At 37.6% G+C, this 17,758-nt stretch overlaps 1 protein-coding gene across 11 annotated transcripts in view; it reads left to right on the forward strand.

The window, feature by feature from the left end:
- Positions 1–17,758, forward strand: part of LOC129771264 (protein phosphatase 1 regulatory subunit 12A-like) — a 173,892-nt gene that overhangs the window by 147,519 nt on the left and 8,615 nt on the right. For 10 of the 11 annotated variants that reach the window (XM_055774748.1, XM_055774737.1, XM_055774746.1 and 7 more), the window contains 4 exons: positions 6,013–6,149; positions 6,219–6,309; positions 12,678–12,767; positions 14,129–14,920. In XM_055774748.1, coding sequence (XP_055630723.1) covers positions 6,013–6,149; positions 6,219–6,309; positions 12,678–12,767; positions 14,129–14,245 — 435 coding nt within the window. In that variant the 3' untranslated portion in view covers positions 14,246–14,920. The remainder of the gene's footprint in view (positions 1–6,012; positions 6,150–6,218; positions 6,310–12,677; positions 12,768–14,128; positions 14,921–17,758) is intronic. The other variant, XM_055774740.1, reaches the window with a different exon arrangement.

Consider the following 17,758-nt stretch of genomic DNA (forward strand, 5'->3'; position numbering starts at 1 on the left):
GTGCCCAGGGTTGCCACATTTAATTCTGCAAAATTTTCGGAAAAAAACTGTATATCTGTAAAAAAAATCAGTATGAAAAATCTAACGGAAAAAATTAAAAGAAAGGTTTGTTGCATTTTTGATTGATTTCTCTTATTTATGAACTAGCTGACCCGGCAAACTTCGTCCCGCCCAAAATTTGTTTTTTTGTTATCATTTTTTTGTTATCACCTTCAAACATTCACGTTTTCTTACTAAGCGCAAGTTCATGAGTCCAATCGCAGAACTGTTCATTGATTGATCCTCTAATCGACCCCGCTAAATTTACCTTTTACTAAAAAATTTCTAGTACTTCTACCAAAACTCATCATTATAATATTAGATTATTTTCAGACACAATTCTCGTTCATGATTTTTCAACCACTTGCAAATAACATGTTTCTCCGTTACATGGAATAAATGTTTGATGCAGAAAATATGATAGAATGAAGACAGACCTCTCCTCTCTTCTCCCCTTAGAGAGAGGGAGGAGTGTCTATACACCATAGAAACGTTTCGTATCCCCTAAAATCTTCACATGCCAAATTTGGCTCCATTTACTTGATTAGTTCTTGAGTAATGCAGAAATTTGTGTTTCATTTGTATGGTAACCCCGCCCCATCCCACTTTAGAGAGGATGGTGGAGTGTCTAACTACCGTGAAAACATTTATTGCGCCCTTAAACGTACATATACCTAATTTGTTTTCGTTTGCTTCATCAATTCTCGAGTAATGCAGAAATTTGTGTTTCATTTGTATGGCAGACCCCCCCCCTTAGAGAGGGAGGAGGGGTCTCAAACTATCATGAAAACCTTCCTCGGTCCCAAAAACCCCTACATACCATTTTTCATGTCGATCGGTTCAGTAGTTTCCGAGATCATAAGAACCAGACACACAGAAATCCATTTATATATATATATATATATATATATATATATATATATATATATATATATATATATATATATATATATATATATATATATATATATATATATATATATAGATTAAAATCGTATCAGTACAACAAAATAAATCATAAAAAGTTTCTTTATAATCCTCTAAATTGTATGATATTTATACATGATTTTGTTTATCTTTGCCTTCATATTCTCCCTTCTCATTCTTACAAATGAAAAAATGGCATATGGGTCAACAATTTTATAAATCAAGATATTTTCATGACTCAACGAAAAAAAAGGAATTTAGTAAGAAGGTAGATAAAAAAATTCACTGTAATAAAATTAACATTTAAAATAGGTTTTTTTTAATTTGTAAATTCTGTATCATAATCTGTAATTCTGTATATACATATTCTATATTTCAAATATGGTCAAAAATCTACAGAATATAGAATATTGTGTATATGTGGGAACCCTGATTGTACCAAAAGTGGAAACAAGCTGATCGATACACTTTTTTTCAATAGTCCTCAACGAAAATCGTTAAAAATGTGATAATTCTATTTTTGACGTCTCGAAAAACGAGAGCGTTACGTTTGGAGCCCAAGGTTTTAATTTATTACCCCTTTACCGGCTGAATGAAGTGGTATGAAAATCACTTTATTAGAAAGATAAAAGGTTTACGAGTGAGGTTTGTTCCTTATTGTCCCCATATATTGTTTCAACAACTGGTTCGAACACAAACTATTGGGATCTCTATAAATACTGCTTGATGCATGATTCGTCTGCGGGCCAATATCTGTCAGTTTCTGTTTTGCCAACGGACATATAAAATAAATATATCGCTTGCGAATTAACCCTAGTAAAAGAATATGATTTCGCACGTATTTGTACAATCCACTACACGTGAAGGAATCGTACCCAAGCGAAAAAAAAGTACTGTTTGAACATACACATACCATTGCGAAGACAATAAAAGCTAATCCATATGTCTAACCCAACCCTCCGATTGTATCGCAGACATTACGCATCCCTAGTTTTTCGTTGCGACACAAGTCACTGCAAGCAATACAAGTAGCCTCTGTACATCAAATCGTTTTGAGTAAAAACAAATCGAACCTGTTGATCACCATCATTATGGCGGGTTTACATTAGGGAGATCTATAGCTATAGATTGATTTATCCACGTGAAATAGGTGTAAACGGGTGAGAATAAATATGATACACTTAATAAATTCAGCATATGTAAACGCTTGTGAATTTCTCACTGGTGAGAAATCACTTAAGTTGGATGCAGTTCTACTTCAGGTGAATAAATTCGCCGAAGATATGAATATATTCATTATAGAAGTTCACGCTAGTGTAAACGGTTGATGCGATTTCTGTAAATCTCATCATATTTCTTCATATGAATATATCACTAGTCTAAACCCACCCTTAGATTAGATTTAGATTTTGCCTAGCAACGCCAGTGTGTCCAATTCACAAAATTTAAAAAACAGCCAATGTTGATCAAGGATGGATTTAGATTTTTGGAGCCACCAAAATTAACCAGCGAAGCCAAATTTCACTTGATCTAGTTATTTGGTACTTCTTCTTTCTATAGTATAGATCCCAAAGTGTTCAGTTCATTCGGCTCTAGACTTGAAAAAGAAGGCTATTTCGAGGGTTGCCAACAGAGGATTTTGGGATTGAAATTTCGATGGTTTGCTTGGTAAACAACTAGGAAACTAGGAGAGAAATTATAGTATTTTAAGACTTGTGGTACGACTCCTTTGCTCTGGAGCCATGACTGTTAAATAGAGGAACGACAAATCTTCTAGGTTATGTTTCTAGTCTGACTCCTATTCTCTGGAGCTACAAACGTTAACCAGTGGAGCCAAATTTTACAGGTTTCAGACTTTTGGTACTGTTCCTACTCCTACTTTCAAAACATCAAAAACGGGTCTTGCTAGGACTTCCCGCTTCCAGGGAGACCCTCAAGGTGATCCTCGAGCTCAGGACTTCAGGACCGTGCATGAAGCTACAATAAATTCGCACCGAATCGGTTGTGTGGCGACGCGTTCGTTAGCAGCAACCGTTTCATCGCGTTATCGCGGCGATCTTTTTCGCACACTCAGTCGCCGACGATTATATTTTGCTCCACCAGCATCAATATTTCACATTTAACCATTTCAATCTACTCTTGGAAACCCATAAAAACAACAAAAATGTGTGCGTGTGATGCGATGTTTTTGACTTGTCCGAGCAGTGTCTTAGAATATCAACAAATATTCACGAGAAACGAATATGATTTTGTTCCAGTGTAAATGACTTTTTTTTCAGCTTGAAACACACTGCCCTCATTATATTGATGACAATAACAAACGAGTTAATTTTGTTATCGCTGTTGCATGAGCAAATTTGCTATAATGAATGAATGCGACATTGAGTGGGGTTCATAACTTCGCTGTTATTTATACTTTGGATATCAAAAGCAACAAATTGATATTCATCACATCCGAAACGATATTCGTTCTGGCAGTGAATTTAAGTTCAAAATAAATTTTATTTGGCGAGACGGTAGCAGATGGGATACAACGAGTGGTTTTAGCTACCGGCAAGTCATTTGCGACATCGGGAATTTCATAAGGTATTTCCGATTACGGCATCCGGCAACTGCAAAACCCAACCGCACACAGCAGCCTCAGGTTAGAAGTTAACAACAGCTGATATTCATTTGGCTGAAATGAAATTCAGTTCTGACGCTTCCGATAATCAAGATGAAATTGACACTGGGTGGAAAAAATAAACATCAAAACATATTGAAGGACAAAAGTTCATTTGCTCATTTTCAATGGTAGCCTGGATCTGTCATTTTAATTATCGTTTGGAATATACAGGTTTTCGATGCAACCTAGCCCGAAAATCTATGCATTTGATCTTAGCGAAGATGATTTTTTCCAACGCTGTGTCCGAGGTTCATGCGATAGCGGAATATTTACTGATTCAGAATCTGTTCGATTTTTTTTGTTTCAGATAACCAGAAGGGCTGAAATCGTGTACGCCATGACACAACTTTTTTTTCAACCCACACACTTGATCAGCTCTAACCTAGTCTCGTAATGAATATTTTTACTCCGTTGAATTTTTGTTTTTTTTTGTTGAAAGATTGATGAACAAATCATGATATAATGAATAGTAAAAATATTCTTTTTTTTTATTTTTACGGAGCTCGAAAAAACGTCCGAGATTCGTGTCTCTACACTAGAATACCCCCTTAATAATTCGTTACATCGCTCATAATAAGTGCTCTGAACACCTTTAAAACATTATAATTTCGTGAATATTTAATCCAACTTCAATAACTTGAAGTTGTAAAACAAAACAATTCTTGAAAATATTATTATAGTGCTGTTATTCGCATTCGTTAGAATCGCAAGAGCCTGATCTAGAAACAGTAATTGATAACTGTTGTTATATAATTATCATTCTTTGTTTTGGTCCGATTGATTTTATTCCACACTCGAAAATAGATACATTGCTTTGTGAATTAATCTAACCTGGCCAATCTCCACAAACATTAAACAATGAAGCTCGAATCCATCATCGATAAATGCACATGACACACGGAAACAGCCGAAGAGTATCAATCGCCACTGATGACACACAAATCTAGTGTGGTCCGGATACAATCGCTGTCCATCTTGTCCTGGCTGGCACCGTTCACGCCCCCTCCTGTTTTGAATTCTTCCGATTGTTTATAATTTTTCGTACCATTAATGAAGCACATACACACACACACGTATGCGGTACACACGATAGATGGATGGGGTGTTGCAATGTGGTGGGTGGATTCCTCGCACGCAACAGATCCTCTACCAGACGGACGGATTTATTTCAGACGCTCGCCACCCAAAAATAACTGGCATTATGGTTTAAAAATATCCCCCTATTCTATTTCATTGCGGTCGTGATCGTGTGTATATTTGCTATGTGCTGCTGCTGCTCACGGTCCCTATGGGCACGTGAATCACAAAGGGAAAGGTATCGAGAGACAGAAAAATGTTCGTAAAGGTGAGAGATTGCACTCACGATTATCCAAAAATAGCACATCAGAGAATATATATGGCATACTGTGTTGGCATTGTTGTCGTTTTTTGGCACACTGGTTGGTCGTTTTCTTGATCCCACGGAAAAGGATTAGTCACTAATTACAGCTGAACCTTTCTCTATTTAGGTGAATGAGATAATAACACGTTGGTGTGTGTTGACAAACGAACCCTGTCAAGTCTGAAAAACTCAACAATGTCATTCCGATCACGATCCCGCACAGTGCAACCCATTGTCACGAGACGTGCTACGTCCCTGACGAGGACTCCGCTCAGCAGTACGATTTCGAGTCCGATTGTGTCCGGTTACGGGAGGTCGTACACGGCTGCCGCCAGTAACCCATACAGTGCGGCCACCGGAGGCTACAGTTCGTATTCCCCAGTCACTACTTCTAGCCCGTCATCCCGGTTGAACATCAACAACGGCGCACATTACTTTGATTATTCCAATTTGTCCTCGCGAAGGGACTCGTACGGGAGCAACACAAGCCTTGCGTACAAATCACCCTACAAAGACAAGGACCGTTATGGAAGTAATAGTTCGTACGCTTCCTCATACAAAGATCGCTACAACAGTCCGTACACCAGTTCGTATGATAACGGCATCACACCCATCGGGCTGAACTATGGTTTGAAGCGAGCAAATCTTCTCTCCTCGAATGGTCTCTCGGGTTCGAATGGAAGCTTGAACACCTTATCGCCATCGTACGGCAGTTCTTCTGGCGGTGGTGCTGGCGGAGGCGGAACGGTGGGTCGTAGTCAGTCCTTGAGGGATCACGAACGACGGAGTCGTAATCGAAGTCGAGCTACGATCGCCTCAACACTTCCCTCCGGCGCGATCCACCGATCGTACAGCACGAACTCCGTGCAAAGTGAGGGTTATGAAGTAAGACTTTCTAGAATTTACAAAAATGTTACAGGGTGTTTCATCATTGCTTTCATTGATTGTGTGATGTTTTTCAAATTTCAATTCCTAATTCCATCCCGTTCTCTCCCATCAGTCCGGAACGGAGCAAGCCGCACGATCGCGTGTTGGTTCAACCGCCTCTGAGCTAGCGGCGGCCAACCAGAAGGACGCGGAATCCAAGGAGAACGGTGGAGATTTCATCGACTACAAAACTCTCTATGAACAGGCCAAGTAAGTATATCGGCATCATAGGGTATCTTGTTTTTTTTGATTCATTGAAATAACACCATTCTCTTATAGAGCCGATAATGATAAGCTTAAGGGCACGCTTAGGAAAAAGGATGAGGAAGTGCTAAGTTTGAAGGCAGCGCTCGACAGGTTCACAACCGCGGTGAGTATGGAAAATAGATGCCAAAACATGATGTATGGGATGGGATGATGGAAGTTTTCGCTTCGGAATAGTTGCCATTATCCGGTCCTGGATGACTACCGTAACCCCTTCTGTCCCAGAAAAAAACTTACCTCGCATCATCTGTTCCATTCCATTCTTTGTTTTTGAGAGGCTTCAAAGAGCTTTGCAGTTCATTCGCCTCTATCACATCTTCTAAAAAAAAAGGTCACTAATTGTGCACAGAATCTGATCCAGGTGCAGCCCAATTCCTTGCAAATCGAATGGTTTCGTTGATATTATGTGCGGTTACCACAAGGCAGTCATTGCTTTAAGCTCGTTTCCAAACTTCTCCTCCTTCGCCAGCCACATCCCATTTATTTCGTGTTTGATGTAGCTGTCAATCTCTGAGAAAACACAATTATGAATCTTCGTTTTCGTTGAATGCGGCTTTGAAACTTCATCTCGTTCTTATTAAGGTTTTAGCCAGCCGTTGTACATTGGTGTCGAAGATCTCAATGATGCGGCTTTCATTAAGATCATAAAACTCTGCCGGCTTAACAATTTCAGCGACTTTCTGAAACTACTTTCACGATTGATTTCCCATTTTGTATTGCGTTAACTGATATAAGGTCGAAATTTTTGAAAACGACTTTCCAGGCGCCTATTTTTCGCATAGGTATACCATAACTGTGCTCCAAACATGCTCCGCGAAATTATATTTAGATGAAATATCAGCGAAAGAAAGAATGTTGGCCTAGCCGAACACGTTTACAATCAACATGATATAGTGAATCTTTCCTCTCTAAAAACTCTTTCAAACGAAGTCTCATTGAAAAATTGGAATGGCTTTTATTGATAATTTACATTACCTGATAATTAGTTTACAAGAAAACATTTTGAAAAGTTGTTGCTACTTCGTTTGTTGGTTAAAGTAATACACCTATCCCTCGATTTACACTGAAGATAGGTTCCCGATTAAACCGTGTAGAATGAAATCTCCGATTTTGCTATGTAAAACCGTGTAAAACGAAATAAACCCTCAATATATACTCAATTCAATCATTTATTTAAGCAAAACAATTATAAAAATCTACTTATGGAATTCATTATAGATTCTGGATACAAATAAACAAAGAATTCTTCAAGAAACTAAAGTGCAATAAGTTTATTCGCTATCGTCACTTTAAGAAACTACCAGTATTTTTATTCTGATTAGTAAAAAGTCATCCTTATCACTTGAGCGTTCCTGATGCGATTCTGGTTCAATATTCGACGAATTCGGGAACAGCTGCGTAGATTTGTTTTGCTTTATTTATCATTAAATTTATCAAAGAGATTTCCAGTCGTAAGCCGAACATATAACATTCCTTTACTGTTCATTTTTGTCAATATTCTTATCATTCTAAGAGCTTGAAAGATTGACATAAATTACACATCAAGACTCCAAAAATGCTAGTAAATTGACAACTTGCCAGTTCTGGAACATAAAATCGCGCTCGTAGTCAAAACTATGATCCTATTTTACTTGCTTACATATGAATTACATATATAAATTTTTCAAGTTTTTCAAAATTTGTTATTTCATATACCGTGTAAAAGCGAAATCGTGTAAAACAGGTACCGTGTAAATAGGGGGATAGGTGTACTTAAGAATACAAATAATATAAATTTTGTCGTCTTCTAATCCAGATCGGATATCATTAACGAAATTTCCAGAAGAGGAAAACGCACGTTCAGAGTCCTGTACGTAGAGCATCGAATACCATTTTCACCACTTTCTGGCGTAGTGGTAACATCCATGCCTCTCCCGCTAAAGGTCACGTGTTCAATTATCACTCCCGACATTCTTCCAAAAATGGAAGTAAAAGTGACGAACCAGCCAAATGAGTAGAAAATCACTATAATACAGATAAAAAAAAACAAGAATTTACCTCTAACACCCTCTGTACATAAACTCTTGTCTGAGGGTTTTCATCAATTCGTTTATAGACGTTGAGCTTGTACTGGATTTTTTTTCTTCTATTATAGAGACTTTCAACACATTTTGGCTGGTTCGTCAATTTTACTTCCATTCTTGGAAGAATGTCGGGAGTGAGAATTGAACTCATGACCTGGATGTTACCACTACGCCAAATCGCCTCCACAGATGTATATTTTTGATTGCTGCAATCGTGGTTCAAGTTGTTCCGTCCAGTGATTTTCTTCCCTACTGTTGTCCAGCTACTGAATCAATACCATAAACGTTAAATATCATCAAGTCACGAACGATTTCAAATGTCTGCTTGATCATTGCAGTTCGTGACGTTTGATAGAAGACGCCGAAATCATCATTATTAGTGTCACGATAACGAGCAGATTGACTATTCATATAGGCAAATAAATCCGCATATACGAAATGTTTTCTGCAGTCCTTTCAATGAGGACTTGTTGAATACGGCTTTAGTCGTACTGCCTGACTGCACTCCACGTATTTCCACTTCGCTTTACTTCTGTTAGCATTTCTATCCCTCTCTTCTCGTCTTCTTTAAACTTAAACTTCAGCTCTCTTTCAACTTTGACTTCAGATTTCTATCAACTCTTTCTGAACATTTACGTCAGTTTTCTTTCATTTTTTTCTAAGTTGGTTCGGATCGCTTTCTGGCTCCAGAACGAAAGGCCGAGCCAACTTTATCTTTCCTCCCTCGTCGTCTTTTTCCGTCTCGTTTTACTTTGCCGTTTCTTTCTACTTCCGTTTCCTCCAGTCGCCGCTGAAACTTCCTCCCGTTCTGACTGTCAACGTTGACAGCTTGATTTCTCAGCTCATCGTTCTCGGACTCACGTAGGGTTAGTACAATACAATTATTTAGCTCGAAAGATTCTACATTTATCGACAATTCCACCAGTCCAAAACAAACAAAAATTGACTTGCACACTAAACAGAAAACATTGAAAGACAACTCATCGCGACTGACAATAATTAAGCTGACGTTATAAAAGTTGCAGTTCTTCCGGCATAGCAGTTCAACAGCGACCAGAACTGGTTCGAGAGCATCAATCAATTCCTTTATCGCTGAAGCTTATCCTGTGCTTCATTTTCAAATCGGGTAGCGATTTTTGAACTTTCAGATTTCAATTTCAGATTTTTCAGAGTTTCAAAGAATTTGGAGATTTCAGAATCGGCGCAACACTGCCAGTTGGGTTTTTTCGATCTTATTTTGATTCTCGAGTAATATTTCCAAACGGCATAAAGGCAAATATTATTTAAGCTTTAAAAATGAAAATTACCGAAATTACCGAAATCACCGGTTATTGATTCTGAAATTACCGGTAATTCGGTAATGAAAAATGATCCGGTAAAACCGGTTAACACACCGGTTAATCCCTAGTCTCAATACTATACTTTTTTCACGCTCAATTAAGAAACTATCTCTTCTCCTTCGTGCACGCTCTGTTCGATCGGATCATTCTTCATACCGCAGCGGAGTTTTCATTCGACATTTTCAGGTCAAATTGAAACATTCATTTATTCGGAAGGTTTGTATGTTTGTGAAGTTTCGTTGTTGTATTCGAAACGTACTCACTGAAACAAATGAAAAAACATTATTGTCAGCCCCGTGGTAGGCGTGACTGCTATTCCATTGCATCCACTTTTTCAGAAGACGATCCGGGACAATCCACTTTGGTGAAATGAAACGGATGAAACATTTGATTGAATCGCCGCGATAGCCCTAAATAGGTCAGTCGGAAATGACTCTGGCTTCTGTGAAAGAAAGTGGCATGTTTGATGAAATTTGTCAAACGATTTTGAGAATCTTTCAAATTGAAGCAGAAAATTCGCAAGAAAATACTACGGTGGTATGCCAATTGATTTAGAGTAGGTTATCATTTTTAAATGAAAAAGAGAAACCAGACAAGATTCGCTGGAAAACAGGAAAAAAAAGACGAGTGTAACGTAGGGGCACAACCGAAGATACATAGCACTACATCAAAGGTTGGCAATTTAAATATATTGTTTTATTTTCATTTGTTCAAGTTTTTCAAATGCTAATGGCATGTACGTGAAGTAATCTGGAAAATGAAAATGAATTATTTGACTGGAAAAATCAACTGTTTATGTAAATTTTGATGATTTGACAAACACATCAATTAGCACAGTCTCTTATACTATTCTACGAATGCATATTTCAATGCACAGCATGCTTCCACTGCGCAGCGCTAGCAACCGCCACAGTAGCAATGTTCCCAAACTATCTCATGTTAGCGATCGTTATCTGGAGCGCAACCAACTTATACTCCTCTCTGTTGCTCTCGATGCAACGGTATATAGAGTGAAGAAACGTTTACTATGTGGAAGTGCAAATAGACTTTTCCACCTCGGGTACGACACAGACTCTTCCATGGATGCATATGCTTCTACTTTTCTGACGGAAGGAGAGAGTACTCTCCCGCCCGGGTGCAAAAGTTCCACTCGACGCCACTGACTCTACGTCTCAATCTTTGGATTCAGAAAATCATCATTTATTTATTGAGTATTTATCACAATGATCTGAGTAATCTGAGTTTTAAAACTTGATTTCGCAGAATAAAGAATACTCTGCGTACGGTCCTGATAACACTTCATTTTATGTCCTGTTGTTGAAAACTGAAGGAAATCAGCGACATACTTCAAATTTTGAATGAAAATATTAGGTTGGGGAAAAAATGTACCAATGTTTTCTCGGAGGCTGGCTTTAGTGATTAATATCTCGCGTAATATCGATCGTACAATTTCAAGTTTAGGCTCGTTGTGACATTTCACACTTGTTACATTCAGTTGTGAGTTACATCGTGTTAACAATGGAGGTCCACAAGGAAGAGGAAAATTCGGTACATTTTACACTTTTTCTTTTATAAAGGCGAAAATGCAAGCCAGGCCGCTGAAATTGTGAATGCTGTTTATGGTGCCGATACTGCAACAGTCAATTACGTGCAATTTTATTTATTTTTTGAAGCTAATATTTCGCATAGGGTATTTAATCGTGCAAATTAACATTTCGCAGAAAGTCCCGTATGAAAAATCGAGATGACGATTTTAATTGGCACCCTAACCATACGTCCAAGTCCTAGAGTGTCGATTTTTGACAAAAAAAAAGAGGTGACAGTAAATCTCTACGTTTCACGCAATTTTGCAATTGTTTTTTTTTCGGAAACCCCGATTTCATGTTGGGTGATCTCTCGGTTTTCAAAAAAATCAAACATTGACGGCTGTGCGACACTAGTAAACGAAGTCCGATTGAGCTTATATTTTGCATAAGGTATTTTTTCGTGGGAATCAACATCAACATTTTTAAGAAATTCCCATTTGAAAATTCGAGATGACCATTTTTATTGGCACTCTAATGATGGGACATTGTCATGGAGAGAAAAGATCTTGTGTTGTTTTGTTTGGTATTTGGCCATTTTCAAGCGGAAAACGGTTTCATTAGATCAGTTTTGATGTAGATTGCGTCTTTCGGGAACACACTGGGGAAACTAAAATCCGGTCACTACACGAAAAATTGTCCAATTCCGAGCGCCTATTGCTTTATAATTTCTCTTTGGATTTACGAGATTTTGCACTAATCGGTTCAGACACTTCCTTCCACAACCTGTTGTACTATAGGAAATTCTTTTTATTTTCAATAGTTGATTTGTGAAGATGACGTTGAAATACGAGCTTATAGATTCCCCGACATTTGTGTAGATCATAAAACGCTCCCTAACACGGAGATACAAAATAAGACTAATACGATATAAGCAAGCTGAGAGCGTTTTCGTACCCGACTAAGAGAGTATAAACGATCTCTCAATGGGTAGGTTCAAGTCAGTAGCGACAAATCGTGTCTCGGACATAACCCTACAACTTTTTATTAGTTTTCGCGTAACTTAAACAGCTCTCATAAGAAATCCAACATACTTTTCCCAGTACCAATACGATGTGAAACCACATGAAAAAGTCGTGACACTGTGAGAAAAAATTAGTAAATATAACGTTTTTTTTTTGGTAAATTCTACTATTCTATAGTCATTTTCTACCGTATTAATAAACATATATGTCAAGCTGAACCATGATTCGTAAGCCAAATATCGGCTATATTTTCCCGCCGAAAATGCACGTATTAGAACTATACCCTTATCTTTCCTCCATATTGCAACAATAAAAGTGGTTTATACGCGCTTTTCTCGCCAGTCTTCAGATATGACAACATTTAAGTTTACTAATTTTATCGAGTAGAATATACTAACCTGTGATAGGGATGTGGGACTGTTGACAATGGGTACAAAAAAATTGTACATTCTGCATTGGTGCGCCATCTGCTCTCTCGTATTGGCATTTCGTACAGATATTAATGAAAACCTTTGCCTTGCAGACCACCAAGAACAACTCACTATCGGAGCTCGAGAAGCGAGAGAGACGAGCGATGGAGCGGAAAATGTCAGAAATGGAGGAAGAGCTGAAGGTAATTGTCACCCACCCGCGATGCATTATTCGATTCCGTACTCCTCTTCTCTTTACTTTACTCTCATTTTCGTCTGTCCATCTACCCACGCGTAGCTCCCACCTTTCTTTCACCATGAGATACACATCGCCGAAAGTTTTCAATTTTTAACAGTTCGATTAATTACCCCACGTTTCAAACACGATAATGTCATCTAGAACGACATTCTGTTTAACGGGAAATTTTTTTTTGATCGCCTACACTAATTGTAACCCTCGAGTAAAAAGTAATGTGCTCTTGTCCAAAACAAAGCGGACATTAAGTTTTGTTTCTACGAAACACACAATGATAGAAGCAAAAAAGGTTTTATTTTCATCTAATTTCCACCCCTCGCATAACACATTTTACAGCGCATTTTTGGTTTTCATTGTATTTTTTTTTAATTGTCCAATTTCAATGGCGTTTTGCGTAAGCTTCATTTTATTTCTTTGTTTAGAAATTATTTCTTCCACTCAAACACTGGAACGAACAAAACATAAACAAATTAATCTGTGTCCTGAAAAAAAGGCGCAAATTTACTCTATGCTTAAACTAACCCATTTAACAAACCAAAACATACATTTCAAAGACATATAATTGTTTCCATTTATCTTAAAACCGAGAGGCAGCACACAGAATTTTTTTTATACATCTTGAACAACGCTAACACTTACACGTGAATATTCTATCTTTCTGCCTTTGATTAAATCAACAAGCTACATTTTAGTATCACCAATCGCTGTGCTTTTCTTTGTCTCTGGATGGAAGTTAAGGTTTAGTGTCGTTTATATTTGACATTTGTGAATAACACCTACAAAAAGAACTGTTTTTCGTGTGACATTGCCATATCTTTTTTTCTGAAAATCACATGTCACAAGTCAACCGGTTCTGTATTGGTTATTGTAATTTGAATTAACTAATCGATATTGGCAAATCAAAATCAGTAGAAATTATTTTACCGTTTCGAGGACGCGCACAATTCTATATATTTTCCAATCAATCAGCAATGGAACCTTAACTCTCCGCTCGGAGGCCTGAAAGGTCACTCATTGTGCGCATATTTTCAACCATCGCAATAAAACCAATCTCAACTCCAATCGATGCCAAAATATTAATAGAAATTTTATCTTGTACTATCCCACGTTTCTCTTTTTTCTTATCTGTACGAACATTTTGTAAACGAAACTAAAAAAAAACACAAAAATCACATATTTAAATCGCCAAAAAAATGTCGACAATCGTTTATACACACCCCGTTTGGACAATCGCCCGCAACGTCCAACAACAAATGATCCAACCCGCAACCTCCACCATGTGTGTGCGTGTGCTGCTACACTCTATAGCTACTGCAAAAATACAAAACCGAGAATGAACGTCTACGCGCAGAGAACCGCGCCCTCACTCGGGTAGTGTCGAAACTAACGACCTCGGCGCAGAATCAGCTGCACAGCAAACAATAGTGGTAGTAGCGGTAGTAGTAGTAGAAGCAGCAACGGCAACAATGGTAGTAGTAGAAGAAGTAGTAGCATTGCAGCAACAATATATACTCGTGATATGGTAATTCTGTTGCATACCGAACGAAGAACGTCGCACGAATTTTGTTCGTAACTAAAAATATAACTAGTAAACTGAATCATCATATATAATACATAGTTAGTGGCATTTTTCGATAATATCAAAAGCTTTAAATCAGGCACCACCAACCAACCACAGATAATCGTTGTTAGTGTAATTTTTTTCAAAAAAAACAATAGCAAAATATTGTAACTGTTTCCTAGCCAAAAAATATTGTAAAAATCAATAAAGGAAAAAATTAAACAATAGTGATACTATATACATAACCAATGAGTGCTAAAATGTGTAACGTGTAAGCGTTTTCGAGCGTTTTGTGACGCGCGCTTCCACAAGGATTGCCCAGAATTACCTTTCGAAGCATAGCGAGGGAAAGATAACGTGCGTCCCGCACATCGTATATTGGACATCGACTTTACGAACAACGAGCGCGCGGTTACCGCCTCCTTCCATAACTCAATGTCAACGAAGAAGAAGAAGTACTAGAACAGATAAAATTTCAACCGAGCGAACCGATAATCCCGCGCGAATGAGAGATCTCAGATAGAAAATCGGAATTTGTGGTATGAGGCGTTCGATTTTTCTCCTCTTCTTCCTAATTGAAGTTTGAACTTGCAGTCACTGATTCTATTAATACTATTCCAGTGTTGGTTTTTATTTATCTGTTTTATGCCGAGATTTTTTTTGTTCTCCTTCTTCTTGTGTTTCACGCTGTACTGCTGCTGATTTGCCGAACAAAATTAACTAGATGTGTACTTGTTTAATTTTTGTTGCGTAATTTCCTAAATTGCCTCTCGTTTTTCCTCAAATGTTACATTGCTGTCAATGTTTCTCCTATATATTTTTTTTGGATAAAGTGAAGACCAAAATCAGACAATAATTGATGTCTGTCGAAAATTATTTGTACAGATTAAATCCGAGCTCGTATTATATCTCGTAGAAGTTGATGGGGTTTGGACATGAAAATTCGTCCAAAGAAAACATTATCATTATGAAGAACAGATCTTAGCTAACTACGTTATATTTTTGGGTATGTCCTACTATCAGCAGCTATTTGAGTTACTCTGGATGATCATTAAAATGGTATACGCTTCCGGACTTGTAATTGTAGCATTAATTGCAATGGGGTACACAGTTCGAGGAAGATGAGTTGGAGATCTTACTCGATCAAGAGTCAGGCCAAACTCAAGATAAGCTCGTCGTGACACCTTGTGAATGACGGGCGAGCAAAATCTTCAAACACCATTTTGAAAACTGATAACGTCAAAATCAAAATAGATCATTTTACTTACACACAAACACCAAAAATAGGAGATATCCTGTTTTTTTAAATGCACATGTGAATACATCAAATTTAAGGCAAATTTTCATTGTCCCATTCTTTAGCATTTGACTTGTTATAAATAGAGCCAGAAAAGTGATCAATTCTTGGGCCACGTAGATTTTCTTTCGACACGATTTTCGTTCGAAGCCTGAAAATGGAGAAAAGTATCAGTAAACATAGTATCAAACATTGTTGTATCCGTGACATGATCGCTTAGGACGTAGGACTACGCAATCTTTTTTCTTTTGTAATTTGTTCGTGTATCATTTCGGATATTTTTTTGCGAATGCGTCAAAATAAATAAAAAATTCTTTAGTAAAAAGTTTCGGGGACCCTGAAAAAGTTTAATGGCTTGCGTGGTTTTGTAGAATCATTTCGAGAAGCAACAATCCTTTCTTGCCTTTGCGAGAACAATACACTAATTGGTCATATGTCGCAATTTGTTTCTTCATATCAATGCACGCATTGCACTGAGTATTTAAGAGGCATTTTCCGTTCATCACCATTCAACAAGCATCAAACACGCGTCTAATAGATGCACACAGATGCAGCGATAAAAATGAAACATCGCTAGAATGACCGTTCATGAAAAATCGTTTCTCGACTCTCGGTCAAAACCGTCAACAAAGCTAGGAGCTTGTTGCATCAGAACAGAGCTGTTGCGCACGAGAGCAAATACGAATGGCAACTAAAAGTATCGAAGGTGTGCTATTCACATGTACAGGAAATGAAGGAGTTCTAAGTTTCGCGCAACGAAAACAAGCAACACACTCAAAGCCAAACAGTGATGGCTAGAAGCGACCTTTAATCATTTGCACTCTTCTCCTTTTTCGCCTGTTTTGCCATGTCTCGGATGGTTGTGTTAATTGCAATGCTGGATGAACTTCAAGTGAAATATTCGCTAGCATCCATAGCTTGAGGGAAAACATAAAAAACAAAACCGAGCAGAATAAGCGACCATTGTTGTTTCGGGCATAGAAAGATTCTGAGAATTTTCCTCAGAGGAGATGCAATACTTATACGCTAGCGACAGCTTACTTACTATGCAAGGATGGAGTTTACTTTACAAATATTTTCTTTTCGTTATACTCTTGCGTTGTTTCTATTCAAGCGGCTGCATAAGTTGCCCCTTATTGACAAACAACAGAACGAATGTATGAGGAAATGGGAATGCTTCTAATTTTCATCAATTTAAACCATATACATACTATGGGATTGAAATGTATAGCAATCATACAAATCTTAGAAAATATCCGAATCGATCAGTACGCAAATCGTTCAAATCCGTTCCCAGCAAAAATAGTTATTAACGTTAACTTTATTTTATAAAAACGTGACCTTTTATCTGATTTGGCGTAGTCCTACGTCAAAAAATCTCAAAACCCATTTGTATCCTGAGTAATGTGTTACAACAACAAATAAAATAAATATCCAGTAGTGAAAACACAGTTTTCATTGCACGATATTCATTTTTCACATCATTGTGAACATAGCGTAGCGTAAAAAGCTTTTAAAATGCTAACTGTGTCATTTTTGCCCAAAGCCAAGCAGCTTCCCGAAGGTTGGAACCATGAGATAATCTGCATCGTTCTTTCAAAAACTGTATTGTGACAGCTACTAACCTGATTGACCTGAACGACCAAACAAGAATTTGGTAGACCAGCAAACAATCAATAGTATAACTAGCGTATACCCTGCTTCATGTATCGCATATTTTGGGTGGTATATGATACGCCTAACTGGCATATCCATGCAAAATTGGAGGATTGAGCATATATGACAATTGCTTGCGAATTAATTTGAATGAATATACGACTTACGCATGCGTCTAGTACGACTATTGTATTACGATGTACTACAGGCAAACAGAAAAACGAATGGCGGAAAATGCTCATGAGGTTATATATTTTCTGTATAACCTCACTAACTTCCATTTGTATATATGACTACATTTCTCGTTTCTTACAGGAATTAGGAATTATTCGATTGACTTTCAGAGGGAGGGGAATATAAATACAATATTTAAACAGATTTGTAGTGATGGTTGAGAAAATTGCTCCGTTGGGATTCAAACTCC

This window comes from Toxorhynchites rutilus, chromosome 2, assembly GCF_029784135.1.
Source record: "Toxorhynchites rutilus septentrionalis strain SRP chromosome 2, ASM2978413v1, whole genome shotgun sequence".
Taxonomy (NCBI): domain Eukaryota; kingdom Metazoa; phylum Arthropoda; class Insecta; order Diptera; family Culicidae; genus Toxorhynchites; species Toxorhynchites rutilus.